Source organism: Emydura macquarii, unplaced genomic scaffold (genome assembly GCF_026122565.2).
Source record: "Emydura macquarii macquarii isolate MOO-44397 ecotype Brisbane River unplaced genomic scaffold, CSIRO-AGI_Emac_v2 contig_3220, whole genome shotgun sequence".
In the NCBI taxonomy this organism is placed as follows: Eukaryota; Metazoa; Chordata; order Testudines; family Chelidae; genus Emydura; species Emydura macquarii.
The window spans coordinates 8176313-8197089 of record NW_027133357.1 but is presented as its reverse complement, the minus strand read 5'-3'; the positions used below and the strand labels follow the sequence as shown (position 1 = coordinate 8197089).

General features: G+C 42.3%; 2 protein-coding genes across 2 annotated transcripts; both read right to left on the bottom strand.

Moving 5' to 3' along the window:
* Nucleotides 1-692: 692 nt before the first annotated feature.
* LOC137142216 (acidic mammalian chitinase-like) lies at nucleotides 693-8992 on the bottom strand. Its single transcript, XM_067531459.1, has 10 exons — nucleotides 8941-8992; nucleotides 8485-8514; nucleotides 7302-7503; nucleotides 6101-6157; nucleotides 4045-4210; nucleotides 3651-3775; nucleotides 3057-3180; nucleotides 2718-2900; nucleotides 2135-2251; nucleotides 693-1344 (listed from the first exon to the last, which is right to left on the bottom strand). The coding sequence occupies exons 1-10, from the start codon at nucleotides 8963-8965 to the stop codon at nucleotides 1210-1212; spliced, it is 1164 nt and encodes a 387-aa protein (XP_067387560.1). The 5' UTR covers nucleotides 8966-8992; the 3' UTR covers nucleotides 693-1209.
* Nucleotides 8993-9166: 174 nt separating this feature from the next.
* LOC137142207 (acidic mammalian chitinase-like) lies at nucleotides 9167-20611 on the bottom strand. Its single transcript, XM_067531444.1, has 11 exons — nucleotides 20587-20611; nucleotides 20132-20161; nucleotides 18954-19155; nucleotides 17749-17805; nucleotides 14798-14963; nucleotides 14315-14439; nucleotides 13857-13980; nucleotides 13572-13754; nucleotides 12620-12736; nucleotides 12155-12290; nucleotides 9167-9261 (listed from the first exon to the last, which is right to left on the bottom strand). The coding sequence occupies exons 1-11, from the start codon at nucleotides 20609-20611 to the stop codon at nucleotides 9167-9169; spliced, it is 1260 nt and encodes a 419-aa protein (XP_067387545.1).
* Nucleotides 20612-20777: the final 166 nt, after the last annotated feature.

The window sequence follows — 20777 nt, the reverse complement described above, 5'->3', positions numbered from 1 at the left end:
GTCTCTCAAAGAATAAATGTTTTGAAACTAGTAATTCCACTACAGGAATGATCCTCCAACACTGATACCCTCTTCTAGCCTCTCCCCAAAGGCAATTAATAAAATCTAAACAAAAATATCATAGAAACAAAAACCACCGCAAGAAGAGCTTTTATCCCAAATAGGGAAAGGTGCCACAAATTCCATAAAGTCCATTAGAGGTTTTGTTATGGGTACTGATTTTACCTGGAAGATGCTCAGATGCTGCAATGAGGGGCAGCAGTATAAAACCCTAAGACAGATAGATCATTTCCATGCTAGGCCTGTATTACTCTCTGAAACCGTCGTAATACAGGGAAAATCCCTTGTCACACTACAGCTGGCAGGTTATAGCTCTGAACGCAGAGGCTTTAGTGGCCATTGCTCATATTTCTTAAGCAAACTGTTAACGGTCTTCATAGTAACTGCACTTCCTCTTATTACAAAATCACACTCAGAAATGTGTAGTCTTTCTTGACAGTGTAATTTATCTAACTTCAATCTAAGAAATCAGGGACAAGGAAGTAACGTTTATGCATCCTGTGGGAAGTCACATTATGCGCCAGTCGCTATATTGTTTTCATACGTTTATTCAGAAGCCACAGACTTCAGTGCATTTTAATTTGTGCAACAACTGCAGTGTAACATTCATGGGATTGAGTTCCAGAGGGGTAGCCGTGCTAGTCTGTTTTTAGCAAAACAGCGAGAGTCCTATGGCACCGTTGGAAGTGGGTTTCTGCCCACGAAAGCTTATGCCCAAATAAATGTGTTAGCCTTTAAGGTGTCACAGGACTCTCGCTATTCATGGGATTGCTACTCTTCAGTAAAGTTACAGGAATTCACCTGGAAGTTTGTGCACAGGTCAAATTACCGAGGGCCTTCACTTGTTACCGGGAAATAACTCAGCTGGTGAATGTACCAAGTCAGCTACATAAAATTGTTCAGATATTCTCTCAATGGAGGAAGCTTTCCAGAGAGTTAAATGTATTTATTTCAATTGTTAGATTTCTTTGAGACCTGTGGAATTAAAATTAGGATACACAGATTTTAGTCGCTTCTGCATGTAGGGCCTGATCCAGTACCCACTGAAGTCAATGGAAAAACTCCAGTGGACACTGGGTCAGATCCCTAGACAACAAATATGATGTTTCCCTCCCAGCTATGCTCCTTCCTTGGCCAATGACTTGGCTCTCAGTTTCCAAGGAGAGCCTTCAGCTTCCCTACAAGAGGGTTGGCTCCTTCACCACAGAAAGAGCCAGTGACGTCATCCAAGTCAAGAGTCCAAACCATCGCTCCTCCATAATGCTTCTCCTTCAGGAACTGGGTCTGCAGAAAAAGAACAGACAGCTTTCTGCAATGTCCACTGCTATTTAAAACTGGCCTTTAGTCATGTGCCTTAGGGAACAACACTGCACTGGGAGGAGGATGTCTCAGATGACCCAAGAGGTTTTTTCCATCTCTAAGTTTGTATCCCTTGATGCCAGGTAGTCAGAAATTGTTTCAGAGGAAGTACAGTAGTTGCTAAGCAATACAGTGGCCCATGCAAATACATTCACAGTCATAAACAAAAATGCTGCAGTGTGCAGCACCCCAGCCATATGCGCTCAGTGCAGCAAGAATGTACGGATCAGACTTCAGTGAAATATATATAGGATCATTTTTGTGTGGTGGAGCCACTTGGGATTGCTACGAACAGGTAAAACTTACTCTAAGCTCCTGGTTATTTCTGGTTGTGCCTGTCTAACCAATCCTAGTGCAGGCCTTGCCACTGCAGAAATTCATCTCACCACAGAGGTTTCTGTAGTATTTTAGTGCAATTTCAATTGTATAAGTTTAGGAAGAAACATCATGTCTCCTCTTGAGCTCTCAGCCTTCTTCCTCGTGAGCGCTACCACTCCATTCCTAATAGGATCTGCTCAGAGGGTTACATCCCAAGCTGGTGTAGATTAGCATCATTCCACAGATTTCAATAGGGCCATTCTGATTTACATCGTCTGAGGATCTGGCCCCGTATTTCTGCCCGGAAGTTGGTATTGTCTAATCTACAAGGGATGTTTATATGTTCCTGTTTCCAAGGGTCTCTAATGAGAGTCTCATGAAAATGACGAGAACCCACCTTGATCTCAAAGCTCCTCACATTGTCATACCCAATCCACTCTCCGTTTTTGAAGGCATATGGGACCTTCTGCATGTCGATCCATTTGGTGGTGGCACCTTTTAAGAACATACAAACCTATGGAAATCAAAGTCATTAACAGCCAGTGAGCCAGATTCACTATATATGAGGACACATTCTAGTTTAAACAAGAGACAGAAAGTTTGGGGGGTGGGAAGAGATGACTTTTAAGCAATCTATAGTTCTGTCTATGACAACAAATTCCATCACAAGGAGAGAGAAACAAATAAAAAAAGCAAGTTTGCTCTATAAATCTGATAGAGAGGAAAGATGGTACAGTGGTTAGCACACTGGCTTGGGATCCAGGTTCAAGGCCCTGCTCCACCACAGATGTTCTGGTGTGACCTTGGGCAAATCTCTCTGTACTTCAGTTTCCCATCTGTAAAATAGGGAAAATCGCCCTGCCCTGCCTCACAGGGTGGTCGGGAGGACAAATACATTAAAGATAGTGAGGCACTTAGATACTACAGTAATGGGGTCATGAAAGAACCATAGATCGATATAACTTGCTTGAGCCGTTTACCTCAAAGTAAGCCAAGATGCCAGTTTCGCGGGTATAGGCCCCAGGAGACCCACCTCCGGAAGCCGGAGCACCAACCCCAGTATTGGTAGTAGAAAGTTTGAAAGTTCGTCCGTATGTTGGAAATCCCATAATGAGTTTCTCAGCTGGGGCACCGTTGTCCTGCCAGTATTTCATAGCATATTCCTGCAGGGAGAAAACCCTTAACAGTGACATGACTGTTACCCCAGACAAATACCAAACTCTGGGCCTGATCCATTGAAGTCTATGGAAAGATTTCTGTTGACTTCAGTGGTCCTTGGATCCATTGTTATTGCCCTGTATTAATATCTGTTTTCTTACACAGTTGTAGAAAGGAACTTTGTCATAGTCGTCCGAGCCCTTGTGCAAGGGGCTGTTGTGTCCAGTGACAGATGCCCAACTTCCATGGAAGTCATAGGTCATCACGTTGATAAAATCAAGACTCCTAAATATAAACAAAACAAATGCCACAGTAAGGGATCCATTTCCTTAACTCTGAAGTGTTTAAGATAAGAACACCCAGACTAAAGTAGTACAGGACAAGCTGAATTGTGATAAAGAAAGCAAGTTCTTCAGGATCATCCTTAGATATTGGATTATAACATTTGAGGTAGAGAGAGGCCTAAATTGGAACCTTTTATCCAAAGCTCCCAAACGTTGGTGATTTGGATAAAATTGGACTAGGATCCAAATTAACCCTGGGGTTGGTTTCACTGGATTATTCTTTAATGTGCATAAGAAAGAAGAGCAAGACAGACAAGCCTTCAGGATTATTACTTACGGACATCTACTGGGACTTTATTAGTAAATCCAAAATTAAGCCAACAGACCTTTCAATGTACAGCCTTCTTCCTACGTTCTTGCTAGTGGGAAGTTGCAACATTGTAGCCACCATGCAGAAATCATTTCACTTACCTCCCCAGTGCAGCCACTTCATATCCAGCATCCATGGTGTCTTTACTGGAAGACACAGCTGCTGAAACCAACAGCCTTGCTTGTCTTGTTCTTTGTCCTTCTTCAACAAAAGCTGCTACCATTTCCTACAAGTATTAAAAACAAAGAGCAATGGTCAGTCTTGTTAACTTGGGATAAAGAACAATCTAATGGGAATTAGGCCTTTTTTAAAATTTGCAAATGTCTGCAAATAATTTGAATATCCCTAATGTCTGTGATCACCCTTTATTTAATGTCAAAGCAAGCGCATTACAGGCACAACTGACAGGTTACAGGGCTACATGTCAGCATTTAGCTACAACACTTCAATGACTTTGATGAGCTTTGGGTCAGACCATCGATAATACTCATGTACCTGAACCAAGATGGTGAAGCGATGCTTGTCCTCTGGGGGGCTTCCCCTGGAACCAGGATACTCCCAGTCGAGGTCTAGCCCATCAAACTTGTACTTGCGGAGAAAATCAATCACGGAAGTGATGAACGTTTTACGATTAGCAGGTGAGGAAACCATGGCAGTAAATCTGCAAGACATACCTTTTGTCTGACAATTGCATTATTAACCTCACCCGCCTTTGGGCCTCCTGCCTTTCCAAAGGACCAGATTCTGAGCTGGTGTAAAACAAGGTACCTCCATTGACTTCAGTGGCATTAGGTTGTTTCCACCAGCTGAGGACTTGGCCCATAGTTTCCATCATACCATCTATTATCTCGACAGCCCTACCTCTCTGCTGATGCCTAATGCTTTTTATTATGCTTTTCGTAACCAGATTTCTCTTCCCTAAACCTTTTCCCTTCATCTCTCCCCCCCTCCATATCATTGCAACATTACCCTCCTCTTTTCATCATCTAACCGTTGATTACTAACAAAATAAACAGAAGGCTCAATCATGCAGTGACCCCCAGGTCCCATTCCAGAAAAGCACAGCTTTAAGTACATGAGTATCCCCCCGAAGTCAACTGCATGACTCACATAAAGTCAAGCACACTTAGGTGCTTTGCTGGATAGGACCAGAGGGCTCAGCACCTTGTGAGAATCATCCCATAGCACATGATCCAAAGCCCACTGAAGTTAATGAGAGACTGCCTATTGAATTCAATAGGTTTTAAATATATCCAGTCTTGGAAGGATAGATTTTTATCAGTATAATGTCAGTAAATATGGTACACCCACACCTTGAAAACTATGTGCAGATCTGGTCACCCCATCTCAAAAAAAGATGCATTAGAAATGGAAAAGGTACAGAGAAGGGAAACAAAACTGATTAGGGAGATGGAACAGTGTCCATACGAGAAGAGATTAAAAAGACTGGGACTGTTCAGCTTAGAAAAGAGACGACTAAGGGACAATATGATAGAGGTCTAAAAAATTGTCAGTGGTGTGGAGAAAGTGAGTAGGGAAGTGTTATTTACCCCTTCACATAGCACAAGAACCAGGGATCACCCAGTGAAATTAATAGGCAGCAGGTTTAAAACAAACACAAAGAAGTACTTTTTCACATAACGACATAGTCAACCTGTGGAACTCATTGCCAGGGGATGTTGTGACGGTCAAAGGTATAACTGGGTTCAAAGAAGAATTAGATGTGTTCATGAAGGACAGATCCATCAATGGCTATTAGCCAAGATGATCAGGGATGCAACTCTATGCTCTGGGTGTCTCAAAACCTCTGACTGCCAGGAGCTGGGCCTGGATGACAGAGGATGGATCACTCAGTAATTGCCCTGTTCTGTTCATTCTCTCTGAAGCATCTGGCACTGGTCACAGGTGGAAGACAGAATACGGGGCTAGATGGACCATGGATATGAGTCCGTTGTCCTGGTTGCCAAAAAGGCTAATGGAGCATTTCCAGCAGATCAAGGGAAGTGATTCAACGGACTCATATCCAGCTTCTTATCCGCTGTAACTGCCAGGTCCTGCTGAGATTCAAAAAGTTAAAGCTTTATAAATGGTTAAAACAACAAATAGTCAAAATCACATATCAAAATACACAAAGTAAATATCCTTATATCAACCAGTCCTACCTGTTTGTACTATTCAGCGGCTACTACATTTGTAACACACCTAATCCAAAAGTCTAAATTGTTGGATTTTGACTCTAATAAGTTCTCAGGCAGCATTTGTCTTACTTTGCCTATCTGAAAATATTGATTACCATCACCAGAAACGTTTTTTCATCAGTTTGTGTGGGTGTGTGGGATGTGATGTGATTTTCTGATCAGCTAAGCATTATTATCATTATTATTCCTACTGTGACCCTTGTCCTGTCTCCCACACTATGCATTATACTGCCTCATTTTGATTGCCACTGTCTTTGTTAACAATCAACACAAGACTGGTAAAGAAATATAGGACCCTCTTCCTTGCCATCAACACCACCATTTTTTTTTTTAAATGAAGGAAAAAGTCTTACTTTTGGGTACCAAAGGTTCCACCTCCAACAGCCAGGAGCGTGACAAGTTTCGGATTTCTAGAAAGCAGGAAAAAATATTGGGGTGAAAAGATTAAGTGAACAAAATATATAAAGATTATATCAATTTATTTTTTTAAAAACTCTTGTCAGTTCTTAAACAATCTTCTCTATTCACATCTTCGCAATGGAGTTACTCCAGATTTACACCACTCTGACTGAGATCAGAACCTTGCCCATTATCCTTTGCTCATGACATGAAGTCTACAGACATGAAAATGATTTGGATTCACAGATTCAACATTGATACATCTACAGATGGATTTGAGCAAAGGCCTGAAACTCGAAAAACCCCTCCAAAATTTCTGAGGGGTTCAAATCTGGACCTGAATTCCATAATTACACCCTTTTTGGAACTCTGATTTGAGCATCTCTTTGGTATTGGTTGGGGTTGAAATGCAAACCCAGTTCTAAATTTTGCAGAGAAATTCTATTTCTGTTTATGTCTTCAAATCATGACAAGACAACTAGAATAATCTAAACCTGCTTTAAGAACAATTTTAACCAACAATTATCAAGCAAACTGTAAAGAAAACTGTCCGTTTACTTCCTGTTTTGCTACTTGTTGATGAACAAAGATCAAAATTATTGGAAAGGGTTTACATTTTGATTGGTATTGTTTGTTTTTTCTTGGTTGTTGGGGCCCTGCTTGTTGTTTACATTATAAATTCAGACCTTGTCTGTCCTAGGGAAACTGTGGACAGCTGGTGAACTAGCAGGGTTATAACATGAAAGATATCAGGGAAGACTAATTTTTTAATTGGCAGGGAAAGTGATTTGTATTCAGACAGTATAAAACTCAGGTTTTGGTTTGTTTTTATTGACAACTTCTTTAACTAGGTGCTCTTTTAAAAAAAAAAAAAAAAAAAAAAAGGATTTTACAAACCCATTCCCAATCCACATTTCTGAGTCACCCAAAAGACCTTCAACTAAAAACTTAGGGAAGATATGATTTTGACATCCTGGCTATTTCTAAGAATAAAAAACAAGCAGGAAGAAAAACTTGAAAGAAAAGATAAAAGCTCAGACTTCTTAATACAACACAAGGAAGCAAAAAGGGACACAAAACTGCATGCGATTCATTTACAGGTCACCTTTAAATGAACTAATTTTTAAAATCTTCTACACGTGAGATTTTACTGACTTCTCCTTTAGGGCATTAAACTGCTTGTAGAGGGTTTCATCATTCCATTCCACAGTGGTGATCTTATGGCTATCCATCCCCGCAAAAGCATAGATCAAGTGGGTACACAGGAAAGGATCCACATTTCCTGGTGTGTACTTGGCTGGTTCTGGCCTGTACTGAGACCAGTTAGTAAAGTAGCACACAAGTTTGTAGGCAGAGCCTGGTAAAAAAAAAAAAAAAATAGCAGATAGTGGCACCAATGTCAGTAGTCATACATCATAGGTGGGGCAAATCTAACCAACTCATGGGCTGACAGCCATCGCAAACATGGCATGGCTACACAATCAACTGGTTAAACTTCGTGAGCCATGATCTCATCTGCATACACTGTATTAATAACTGATGTCTCAGGGCTGTAAACTTTAAATCCCTATGCCCGGGGGGAGGAGGGGCGGGAAAGGACAGACTTTTAAAGATATATAAGTGCCTAGTAGGATTTTCAAAAGACCCAAAGCACCCAACTCCCAGGGAGTTAGACGCTTCTCTCCACCTTTAGGCATTAGCTTAAATACCTTTAAAAATCTGGCCCAACATTCTTTGGCTACTAAGCACCCAACTATAAACAGAGCCAGTACTCCAGATTCCCATCAGTGCTTCTGCATGGTTCTCTTGCTTCCCATTTCCTAGTAGACAATTCAAGTCAAAAAGACATATGCGTTTCATCCTCACAGACAACGTGACATCTGTAACTATATCTGTTGCAGGTGTGTGTGGCTGGCAGTATAGACAAAAAGAGACCACTTGAATATGAGATCTTATAAAATTCAATAAATGGCCACCTGTAAGTCCAACCTGTAAAACGTACACCAGGTGCCCTAAGTTACACGTACGTTTGTTCCATGTGGGAACACCAAGTGATTTTAAAACTTTCCCTCCCCCTGTCAAGACCATGTAACACTTCCTTGTCCTTTGCCAATGCTAAAGTCCACATTGAGGGCATGATTTTACTCTTGCACAGTGAGGAAAATCATGTCATCAGTTTTCACTTGGGCAAAATTCTCATGAAATTCAGTGACCGTTTTGCTTGTATTAGGAATGGATGAAAATTGAACAGGAACTTGGGGATTTGACCCATTGTATTTATTTACATTAATCAGCCACCAGTCGCCAGACACACCAACAGGGAATAAGCAATTCTTACCCAGCTGCACCTGCACAAGAATGGCCAAACCTGCAACCCAAATGAAAATATAACAGAAAAAAAAGTCAGTCTGGCACTTTGTACCTTTTGTCTCCATACATTCAGGATGAAATTCATTCCTGTGCAGAAGGGCCAGCACCATTTAAACCCCATTCCTGCCCTCAATGTGCTGCATAAGCCTTCTGCATGTGGGTGATTCTTACCCACTAAGTTGAAAGTAGCCAAAAATCAATTAGAGCAAAGTCTGTGCTAAAACATACCCATGTAGGATGCTGCTGTTTCACAGACTTTAAGGCCAGAAGGGGCAATGAACCATCTAGTCTGACCTCCTTCATAAGACAATGTTAGAAAGGCTACATATTTCTTTGAATCCCAGCCACACCTTTCATTTCTAGGCAAGGATTCTCCAAACTTTAATGGTTAAAGTGTCATTGGGAAGGGATCAGATTTACTCACCAGCCCATAGCAGCATCTTCCCCATCTCAGCTTCAGAGTTTGGCTTCAGGAATGATCTATAGATAAAAAAAAAAAAAAAATGTGGGTAGAGGAAGCATGGGAGCAACAATGAAAGTTGCAGAGTAAACGGGGTTCCAGTCACCTGCCAGTGTTTCAGGCAACCCTTCTCAAAATAAATCAAGGAGACTCGACTGCTGAAATTCCAGTAATCCCCAATATATCTGGTTTACACAACAGCTCCAATGTTGTCCCCACTGTTGGAGCTGAACTGGACGTAACAAGGGAGTAAAATTTCAGAACGTGGTCCTAGTGTGGACAAGACTGAAAGAGGAAAGAACAAATATGAGTGCTCTGCTGACCATACTTTAAAAACACCTGGGAATAACTGCAGCATCTATGCATACATAAAAACAAGTGTATATTCTGCAAGAACATACGTGGACTTTCTCAATGCCCTTTGCTGAAAACTCTCTTAAACCAAACCTATAAAATAAATCATGGATTTTAAGTTACCTTTCCAGAGTTTCCTGTATCCCCAACTTATACCCATTGCCACAGCTTTCAGTTCAACTCCCAGAACAAAGCTAAAATTAAACAAACTCCTTCTTGACATGCCCTGCATACAACCACTGACCTGGCAAATTCCTGCAGCCTACCCCGGGCCGCTGCCTGCTTCTTTCTGCTGCCTGCCTCTGCCTATTATATATATAGATATGGCAAGGTTATCCACTCCCATCCAATTATATGTCCTGAGTTCCCATATTTTAACTCCCCACTTCCTGAATTTTCCCCTCCTACGTCCTGTGCTCAGGCCTATGTTTTGAGGAAATAACCACAACAGAAAAACACAAGTTGCACCATAAAAAGGCAGCTGGTAAAACTTGTTCTAGAACAGCCAGCAGCTGCAATAAGAGCAGCAGTTCCGATCAATAATGGCCCCATTTACCAGGCCAGCCAGCCGCCCACTCACTCCACCACAGCTAGAAAGAGTGTAGAGCGCTTGTGAAATGTATGGTGAAATGTACCATGGTGCCATTATTTGTCCACTTTATCCACATGTCAATTGCTATTATTATTCATTATTACCACATCAACTAGAGACCTCAACCCATTCTGCTAGGGGCACAGTAAGAGACAGCCCCTGCCCCGGAAACCACTATATAAACAGACAAGACAGAAGAAGGGTGGCAGAATAGAAATGTACGTCTTGCCACTTACTCCCATCTCCTGCTGCTTACGTGGCCCAGTTGCTAATTAGCTGCCTTCTCCCATTTATACAAGTAGAGTGGCAATAAGTTTGTCCTGATATTCATCTTCCCTTTCTTCATTTGTCCCATTGCTCTTAGCAGAACCCACTGGGTCTTGCGCTAAATCATTCCGCTTCCTCCTCAAGGTTACACCCTTCAAATGTGTGTAGGCCGCCATGCCCCTTCTTTAGTCACGGTAGAGCCAAGCTGCAGTAGACATTATTTAGTTCTCTTCATCTTTCCTCATATACAAAGTCCTCCAGCTCCCTGATCCGGTCTGAGATCCCTCTTATTTTGTCACAGTGTTCCATAGCATGTTCTAAGAATGCCCGTGCATGTGTGTGCACGCACACCTTTGTCCAGTGTGATTTTATCTCACCCCTCTTTTGGCTATTTCTTCCTCAATCTCACCCAGAAGAAAATTCATGACTAAGGCCAGGTCTACAGTTACCTGAGAATTCGGCAGCAGGTGAATAGCCTCGCCAGAAGTGGCTCTGTGACTGGGAAACTATAATGCTGGTTAAAGTATTAGAGAATGTGTTGTAGGGAACAATTCTGCAGTGGTGGGGGCATGAGCTATATGACCTATCTATCTTTTCTCTCTCTACACCCCCTCTGTATTCATTCATTCAGATGGGAAAAGGTGGAATAGTTCTGCCTGCAGATACTCATGTTCACTCAGGTTCCCCGGGGACGTTGTGCGTCCTGGTCACTGTGAAGTGTTAAAGGTATTATCTGACTTTACCATGGAGCAATCAGTTTTAGAAGAGGGAATTCTGTACTGAACTTGGTGAGTCAGGCTCTATTTGGCTCATCAAGATAACGTTTCCACTTACTGAAGATGCTGTTTGCGTTTAGACACGTATCAGGTTGTAAGCATTCATTTGGCCAGAACCTCTTTGGTATCCAGTGGCAACTCCACTCAGGCTGACAACATACAACATTCCCGGCGCTTGGTTCATACCTATCTGGGTCAGATGCTCAGCTTCCGTAAATCAACATAGCTCCATTGACTGCAGTACAGCTGCTCTAAGGCACACCCAGCTGAGGATCTGGCCTGAATTTCTTTGAGGGTTCTTGCACCTGAGCTACTACATGTACAAGCAGATGTTGTATTTCACCGGAGAAAAAATTGCTCTAAAGTAAACTGTGTCCCATGTTCATTTTCTGGAGGACAAAGAGAACATACCACAGATCGTCAGTTATCTGACAGCTCATCTGCACGGGCCATGCAAGATGCTCCACTGCAACTGAAATAGGAGGCACTCTGCATTCTGGGAAGGGGGCAGGTGTTGTAAAGAGATCCAGATTTAAAACTGGTTCAGAAGACACTAGCCTTGAATCTAAACTGTGACTGTCTAGAGAGGCGAAAGATGCCAGACTCCTACCCCCTGCTGCAATGATGGACGCTTTCTGTCAGGGGTTCCTCCCTTAGCCTTTTGCCCTCCCAGGCTACCTACAAGGCACTGGGTTTGATGAGCCGCAGGTCCTATTGTCTATTCTCATTATGGTAACAGCATCGCCTGACCCCCTGCCTTATATGTTGTGAGGATTAACTAGCTTACAAAGCTCTTCCAAAACCTAAAGTGCTAGATGAGGGCTCAGTGTTATCAGGCTACCACACGTAGCAAAATTCTGAACTGTGCCTGTCTATGTCTAGCTTTCTAAAGCTCTAACATTTAGCACATGACCAGCACTTGCATTTCATAGACGTGCAAATGGAAACAGGGAGATCAGGTTTCAAATATGTGTTTTCAGGGTGACCATCCTCTCTCTGCAGGGGCCTAGCACAAAAATCTATCTGGCTATGCTTATGTTCTACCTAACACCTACATTGAGGACTTTATGTGGACCTACTCCTCATTCTGGCCCGCTGCAGAGAAGTGAATTTCATCCCCCCACAGTGAGAAAGGTTTATTGAACCTCCTAATTATATAGGCCTGAAATATTCATTAGCACCATCTTACCATTAGTTTCGAGCAGTGTCTTCAGCTCACTTATTAGGGGATACTTTCCTTCGTTGCAGAAAGAGCTCTGGAAATCGTCCAGGTCAATAGCCCATACCATGGCACCTCCAAAATTTTTTTCCTTCAAGTATTTAACCTATCAGAAAAAAAATTATGAAGTTATCGATAAAATGACCAGAGCTGCTTAAGAACTTTTAAAAATTTCAGCACACACTGAAACCAGTAACTGCTGAGCTAGGGCGGGGACCACAGAACTGCTAGGTGGTAGAGCGTCCCAGCTCAAAAAATCAGCGCTTTTTGGGGAAACATTTCCATCACATTCACAGTCACATAATACAATACGAATGAAGCTGCAAATATATACTTTAACAAGAGACTCTGAAATGCATGGAATTGAAGCCACGTGCTTTCCAATAACTGGAGCGGAGCAGAAGTAAAACTTACTTGAAAAGTTAAAGGTCTTACTTTGTGTTTATAGCTGCACTTGTCGTCATATCCAACCCATTCGTTCCCCTTAACAGCATATGGGACTTTCTGGTCGTCAATCCATCGAACTTCAGCAGTGTTAAGGAATGTGCAGATCTGCCAAACAGCATGGTGTTAACTCCTCGTTCAGGAGTCATAAGGTGAAGTCACTGGGCCGGATCTTGTTCCCATTTAGTCTGCTTTGTGCCAGCCTGGCAGCCCAACTGGCCAGCTAGGAGCTACTCTCATGTGCAGAGTTGGTATACCCTGCCTTACTGCCTCCTTGCGGTCCCTAGGCCACATGGCTGAGCGGAGGAGATGTGGCCACATCACAGCTATGCTCCAATCCCCCAGAATAACCCCTTGGGCTCCGCAGCAGCAAAAAGTAATTTAGAGCAGCCTTGGTTTAATCTGCATCAGGGACTGACCTGGCCTTGAGAATAGGGGAGATGAAGTGGACGTAAAGGTGGTATGGTACAGCCGCCATTGCCCAGCCCCCATGCAGGACCTGAGCTGAATGGAACTCTTGCACACATGACGCTCTAGTAGCCCAATAGCGCTCTTACATTGCAACACTGGTGTAAGTGGGATGAGAATACGTCCCCTCGTGTACAGAAGAGAGAGAAACCCAGCAACAAACCCAAGTAAATGTCACCTGGAATTCATAAAAGAAAGCACATGCAAAAATCTCCAATTATGGGCCAGATTCTCAGCGGCTACAAACTGGCATAGCTCCATTGAAATCAATGGGCCTGATTGTATTGCCTCAGAAGCCCCTCTAGCTATCTAGGCATGTAAAGGGGCCATAAAACGAGCATATGGCCCCGCTGCACTGCCAGAGTGACATAAAGGCATCTCCGTTTTGCATGGGGATCAGGACCAATGGAACTACCTCAGTTTGCACCAGCTCAGGATCTGGGCCACAAAAATCTAATTTTCTCAAGCTTCTCACCTCATAATAAGCCTGGATACCAGCTTCCCGGGTGTAAGGCCCAGCAGACCCAGCGCCGGATGCTGGGGCACCAACACCTGTGTTACTGCTGGTAAGCGTAAAGCTACGGCCGTAGGTGGGGAATCCCATCAAGAGCTTCTCGGCTGGGACGCCGTTGTCATTCCAGTATTCCATGGCATATTTCTGCAGAGATGCAAATGAAAACCTTTTTACCACCACTGCCCATCACTCTCAGCATCCTCTTGGGGAAAATAAAAAAGGAGTTGCTGCTGTCTGTCCCCTTACACAGTTGAAGTACTTGTAGTCACCGTAGTCAGCGGATCCTTCATAGAGCGGGCTGTTGTGCCCTGTGACGGGATCCCAGCCTCCGTGGAAGTCGTAGGTCATCACGTTGATGAAATCAAGAAGCCTGGTTTAAATTAAATGAAACAACAAAAAACAACACAGTTAGGAACATGATTTCCTAATGGGCAAACGAGTCAGCAGATAATACATCATCCCACCTCGACCTAAAGGATGCACAAAACTTTGGGCTTGAATCTCCATTGCCTAGAACCTTAGGCTGTCTTTTACGCCTGCATAAAGGGAGTGTAAACGCTACCATTGTGATTTAGTAGCACTTTGCATACACCTATTTTGCACAGGTATTTAATGGAAGGGGATGGAATGGAATGTAAGGGGTCAGGCAGCAGAGAACCAGACCAACAGCATATTAAGCACAATGTGGAAACCAGTTTACTCACCCCCCTATCTGAGCAATTTCATATCCAGCGTCAATAGTTCCTTTGCCAGCAGATACTGCTGCTGAAACCAACAGCCTCGGGCGCTGAGTGCTTGCGGCCTCAGCATTAAAGGCTTCCAGCATTTCCTGAAAAGGGGAACGAGAGTGTTGGTAGCTGGTAGTGATTCTTGTTAAAAAGTCATTCCTGTCCAGCTGTGAATATCTATCTAGAAACATCTCAGCAGCCTGATCCTTTCTATAAATTCCTAAAGATCCTCACAATCTTCCTTCCATGTCTAATTGTCCCCAAATCCCTTACAAGATGGAAGAATATCTTACACAAGGTATGATACCATATTTCCACAATAGTTGGACTCAAGGAAATAAAAATGAACTAAGACATGCAGTGTCGGTACAAATACTGCTGATACAGAGCTTGGTGCTTCTGATCTGTCTCATTCCAGCTGATGTAAAGAACAACTGCGATAGCACGTTGATTACTTACCTGAATCAAGACGGTGAAGCGATGTTTGTCCTCGGGGGGGCTGCCTCTGGAACCTGGGTATTCAAAATCCAGGTCTATTCCATCGAACTCAAACTTACGGAGGTATGCGATCACCGAGTCAATGAAAATTTTACGATTATCTGGTGAGCCAACCATTTCAGTGAATCTGGAAGAAGATAATTTTTAGACAAGTTGCCCGCCCACCCCCCTTTTTTTTTTTTTTTTGCATCAACACATGCAACAGCAGACTTGTTCAGCTCCTGTTTCATAAATGTAACTGTCTTAATGCATAACAGTCTAATTAAAATCACCTTCCATTAATCACCCCCCTTTTTGTCATTAGTAATGTGTACCCAGTAATCCACTAATCAGCTCAGTTATCACCAGCCTCAAGAGTATGAAGAACTGTGTATTTATCGTCAGTCTGTCCTCATCTTTATCCTCCTCCTTCACTGCAATGAAACTATCCTCACCAAAAGTCTACCATTATCCTGTATGCACTGCTACCACCATCACATTCCCGGCTTGATCTGTTTACTCAGAGCACCTTTAATCACTTTCTTGGTCATTATCCTCACTATTGGCTTGGAAAGTCTACCACTGGATCAGGACCTATCTTCATTATCATCGCATTACCATTTTCTGTTTAATGCTCCCATTATCCACTTGGGATTTCCAACCTCCACCTTAACTTTTCATCACCATCCCCTGCATTCCCATTGTCAGCAATCTCCTTCCATGCTTATCATAAATGGCTCATCACCATTTCACTATCTATAAGCCGGATATAAGTCAGTTGCCTGGTTGCCAAGAAAGGCTAATGGCATATTGGGGTGCATTAGTAGGAGTATTGCCAGCAGATCGAGGGAAGTGATTATTCCCCTCTATTCTGCACTGGTGAGGCCACATTTGGAGTATTGTGTCCAGTTTTGGGCCCCCCACTACAGGAAGGATGTGGACAAGTTGGAGAGAGTCCAGCGGAGGGCAACAAAAATGATTAGGGGGCTGGAGCACATGACATGTGAGGAGAGGCTGAAAGGGGGTGCAAGGGAGGACAGAGCTAGGCTGTTCTCAGTGGTGGTAGATGACAGAACAAGGAGCAATGGTCTCAAGTTGTAGTGGGGGAGGTCTAGGCTGGATATTAGGAAAAAGTTTTTCACTAGGAGGGTGGTGGAGCACTGGAATGGGTTACCTAGGGAGGTGGTGGAGTCTCCATCTTTAGAAGTTTTTAAGCTGCAGCTTGACAAAGCCCTGGCTGGGATGATTTAGTTGGGGTTGGTCCTGCTTTGAGCAGGGTTGGACTAGATGACCTCCTGAGGTCCCTTCCAACTTTATGATTCTATGATCTACTGTCATTAAATAATTGTTTGACTCCCCACAGAATTTCATGCAGATATGAAAATGTAAATAGATAAAAGTCTTTAAAAATCTTTAAAAATAAATATTGATATTATCCATCAAAATTATTTTTAAAAAATATTGAATTCTGCCAAGTCCAAATATATCCCATTATCTAACCTCTGGAATTATAATTATTATTAATTATTCGTGTTACAGTAGCACTTAGAAGCTCAAGACTGGTGCCCCATTGTACTGGGCCCTACATAAACACAGAGTAAAAATCAGTTACTTCCCCAAAGAGCTTCCAATCTAAAGAGACAAGACAGACAAAGGATAATAAGGGAAACTGAGGCACAGAGAGGGGAAGAGACTTGCCTAAGGCCACACAGCAGGTCAGTGGCATAGCTGGGAATAGAACCCAAATCTTCTGAGTCCCAGCCCAGTGTCCTGTCCAGCCAATCACCCTACCTCTTCCTGCAATAAGAAATTACATGCTCTTATGGATAAAGCACTGGATTAGGACTCATAAGAGCTGGGAATTGAACCCAGCTCTACCAGTACTTTGTTGTGTGACCTTTGTGGTAGAAAGTGAGAAGCCTCAGACATGAGGCCTAGTATAAGAGGCCAAGTCTGAGGTCTGAGTTGAAGAAACAGTCAGGCCTTGTTGTTATAAAGCAAAGTTAGCAGGCTGTGAACCTGCATGCAAGTTCACAGAATCTGGCAAGAACAGAGCTGGTAATGCAAAAAACCCCACACAATCCTAAAGAAGTGGTAGGCACAGAATACTCAGCAAGCAGATTCCAGAAAGCTGATACCAGAACATCCCAATACCAGGAATCATACAAGCTCGCTCCTTAAAAATAGCGAGGACACACTGACCCCTCTCCAAGGCCAGGCTGACAATATAAGGAAGAGACAAAATAATAGAGATGTTTTGATCAGACCAGCCTGTGCAAGGTAAAGGGTGGTGTCTTACCATGTCACAAGGTGGCAACTACACGCATCAAAAGGGCAATACACAACTTGTTTGTATCAGTGTATAAAAAAGGGTCTCCAAGGAAGCATCTTTGGCTGGCCAAGTGAGAAATGGAAAATCCCACCGTTTACTGAACTGGTTGGTCCATTGTCACAGGCATACATATATTAAGTGTACTTGTAGCACGTATATAGGGTGCTTTTTACCATGCTTCTTCGGCAATAAACTTGGCCTGCATTACTGAAATGGATCTCTGGTCTAATTGGGTAATCCAGTCGTGGTTTGCTATATCAGCTATCTGCATAAAGCTGGAACAGAATACACACTGGAAGAGCACACATGCAGCCAACAACTGACAACAACCTTGACAAAGTCATTTCATGGCTCTGTGCCTAAGTTTCCTCATCTGTACAATGGGAATAATGATACTGACGTCCTTTGTAGAACATTTTGAGATTTTCTGATCAGATAAGCATTATTATTATTATTCCTACTGTTACCCTTCTCCTCTATCCCACACTATGCATTATACTTTCTCATTTTGATTGCCACTATCTTTGTTAACAATCAACACAAGACTGGTAAAGAAATATAGGACCCTCTTCCTTGCCATCACCATAAGAAAAAGTCTTACTTTTGGGTACCAAAGGTTCCACCTCCAACAGCCAGGAGCGTGACAAGTTTCGGATTTCTAGAAAGCAGGAAAAAATATTGGGGGGAAAAGATTAAGTGAACAAAATATATAAAGATTATATCAATTTATTTTTTTAAAAACTCTTGTCAGTTTTTAAACAATCTTCCCTATTCACACCTTCTTCTCAATTGAGTTACTCCAGAGTTACACCACTCTGACTGAGATCAGAACCTTGCCCATTATCCTTTGCTCATGACACTGAAGTCTACAGACATGAAAATGATTTGGATTCACAGATTCAACATTGATACATCTACAGATGGATTTGAACAAAGGCCTGAAACTCAAAAAGCCCTCCAAAATTTCTGAGGGGTTCAAATCTGGACCTGAATACCATAATTACAGCCTTTCTGGAACTATGATTTGAGCATTTCTTTGGTATTGGTGGAGATTGAAATGCAAACCCAGTTCTAAATTTTGCAGAGAAATTCTATTTCTGTTTATGTCTTCAAAGCATGACGAGACAACTAGAATAATCTAAACCTGCTTTAAGAACAATTTTAACCAACAATTATCAAGCAAACTGTAAAGAAAACAGCCCGTTTACTTCCTGTTTTGCTACTTGTTGATGAACAAAGATCAAAATTATTGGAAAGGGTTTACATTTTGATTGGTATTGTTTGTTTTTTCTTGGTTGTTGGGGCCCTGCTTGTTGTTTACATTATAAATTCAGACCTTGTCTGTCCTAAGGAAATTGTGGACAGCTGGTGAACTAGCAGGGTTATAACATGAAAGATATCAGGGAAGACTAATTTTTTAATTGGCAGGGAAAGTGATTTGTATTCAGACTGTATAAAACTCAGGTTTTGGTTTGTTTTTACTAACAACTTCTGGAACTGGGTGCTCTTTTTAAAAAAAAAAAAAAAAAAATGGATTTTACAAACCCATTCCCCAATCCACATTTCTGAGTCACCCAAAAGACCTGCATTTAAAAACTTAGGAAATATATGATTTTGACATCCTGGCTATCTCTAAGAATAAAAAACAAGCAGGAAGAAAAACTTGAAAGAAAAGATAAAAGTTCAGATTTCTTAATACAACACAACGAAGCAAAAAGGGGCACAAAACTGCAAGCGATTCATTTACACAGGTCACCTTTAAATGAACTAATTTTTAAAATCTTCTACACATGAGATTTTACTGACTTCTCCTTTAGGGCATTAAGCTGCTGGTAGAGGGTTTCATCATTCCATTCCACCGTGGTGATCTTATGGCTATCCATCCCCGCAAAAGCATAGATCAAGTGGGTACACAGGAAAGGGTCCACATTTCCTGGTGTGTACTTGGCTGGTTCTGGCCTGTACTGAGACCAGTTAGTAAAGTAGCACACAAGTTTGTAGGCAGAGCCTGGTAAAAAAAGAAAAAAAAAAATAGCAGATGGTGGCACCAATGTTAGTAGTCATACATCATAGGTGGGGCAAATCTAACCATCTCATGGGCTGACAGCCATCGCAAATATGGCATGGCTACACAATCAACTGGTTAAGCTTCATGAGCCATGATCTCATCTGCATACACTGTATTAATAACTGATGTCTCAGGGCTGTAAACTTTAAATCCCCATGCCTGGGGGGAAGAGGGGCGGGAAAGGACAGACTTTTAAAGATATATAAGTGCCTAGTAGGATTTTCAAAAGACCCAAAGCACCCAACTCCCAGGCAGTTAGACGCTTCTCTCCATCTTTAGGCACTGGCTTAAATACCTTTAAAAAACTGCCCCAACATTCTTTGGCTACTAAGCACCCAACTATAAACAGAGCCAGTACTCCAGATTCCCATCAGTGCTTCTGCATGGTTCTCTTGCTTCCCATTTCCTAGTAGACAATTCAAGTTGAAAAGACATGTGCGTTTCATCCTCACAGACAATGTGACATCTGTCACTATATCTGTGTGTGGCTGGCAATATAGACAAAAAGAGACCACTTGAATATGAGATCTTATAAAATTCAATAAATGGCCTCCTGTAAGTCCAACCTGTAAAACGTACACCAGGTGCCCTAAGTTACACGTACGTTTGTTCCATGTGGGAACACCAAGTGATTTTAAAACTTTCCCTCCCCCTGTCAAGACCATGTAACACTTCCTTGTCCTTTGCCAATTCTAAAGTCCACATGGAGAGCATGATTTTACTCTTGCACAGTGAGGAGAATCATGTCATCAATCTTCAGTTGGGCAAAATTCTCATGAACTTCAGTGACAGTTTTCCCCTGTATTAGGAATGGATGAAAACTGAACAGGGACTTGAGGATTTGACCCATTGTATTTATTTACATTAATCGGTCACCAGTCGCCAGACACACCAACAGGGAATAAGAAATTCTTACCCAGCTGCACCTGCACAAGAATGGCCAAACCTGCAAACCAGATAAAAATGCAACAGAAAAAAAAGTCAGTCTGGCACTTTGTACCTTTTGTCTCCATACATTCAGGATGAAATTCATTCCTGTGCAGAAGGGCCAGCACCATTTAAACCCCATTCCTGCCTTCAATGTGCTGCATAAGCCTTTTGCATGTGGGTGATTCTTACCCACTAAGTTGAAAGTAGCCAAAATCAATTAGAGCAAAGTCTGTGCTAAAACGTACCCATGTAGGATGCTGCTGTTTCACAGACTTTAAGGCCAGAAGGGGCAATGAACCATCTAGTCTGACCTCCTTCATAAGACAATGTTAGAAAGGCTACATATTTCTTTGAATCCCAGCCACACCTTTCATTTCTAGGCAAGGATTCTCCAAACTTTAATGGTTAAAGTGTCATTGGGAAGGGATCAGATTTACTCACCAGCCCATAGCAGCATCTTCCCCATCTCAGCTTCAGATTTTGGCTTCAGGAATGATCTATAGATAAAAAAAAAAAAAAATGTGGGTAGAGGAAGCATGGGAGCAACAATGGAAGTTGCAGAGTAAACGGGGTTCCAGTCACCTGCCAGTGTTTCAGGCAACCCTTCTCAAAATAAATGAAGGAGACTCAGC

Bases quoted from the DNA above. Each gene is read 5' to 3' on its own strand.
- LOC137142216 (XM_067531459.1), bottom strand. From the start codon at position 8,965: ATGGGGAAGATGCTGCTATGGGCTG. The intron at 3,776-4,044 runs GTACATGAGTAT...TAATACTTGTAG, and splicing joins GCTTCACCATCTTGGTTCAG to GAAATGGTAGCAGCTTTTGT. The intron at 1,345-2,134 runs GTGGGTTCTCGT...CTTTTTCTGCAG, and splicing joins TGAGGAGCTTTGAGATCAAG to ACCCAGTTCCTGAAGGAGAA.
- LOC137142207 (XM_067531444.1), bottom strand. From the start codon at position 20,611: ATGGGGAAGATGCTGCTATGGGCTG. The intron at 17,806-18,953 runs GTCAGTAAAATC...CCTGCTTTCTAG, and splicing joins CTTAATGCCCTAAAGGAGAA to AAATCCGAAACTTGTCACGC. The intron at 9,262-12,154 runs GTAAGATGGTGC...TTCCTCTTTCAG, and splicing joins GACACTGCTCGAAACTAATG to TCTTGTCCACACTAGGACCA.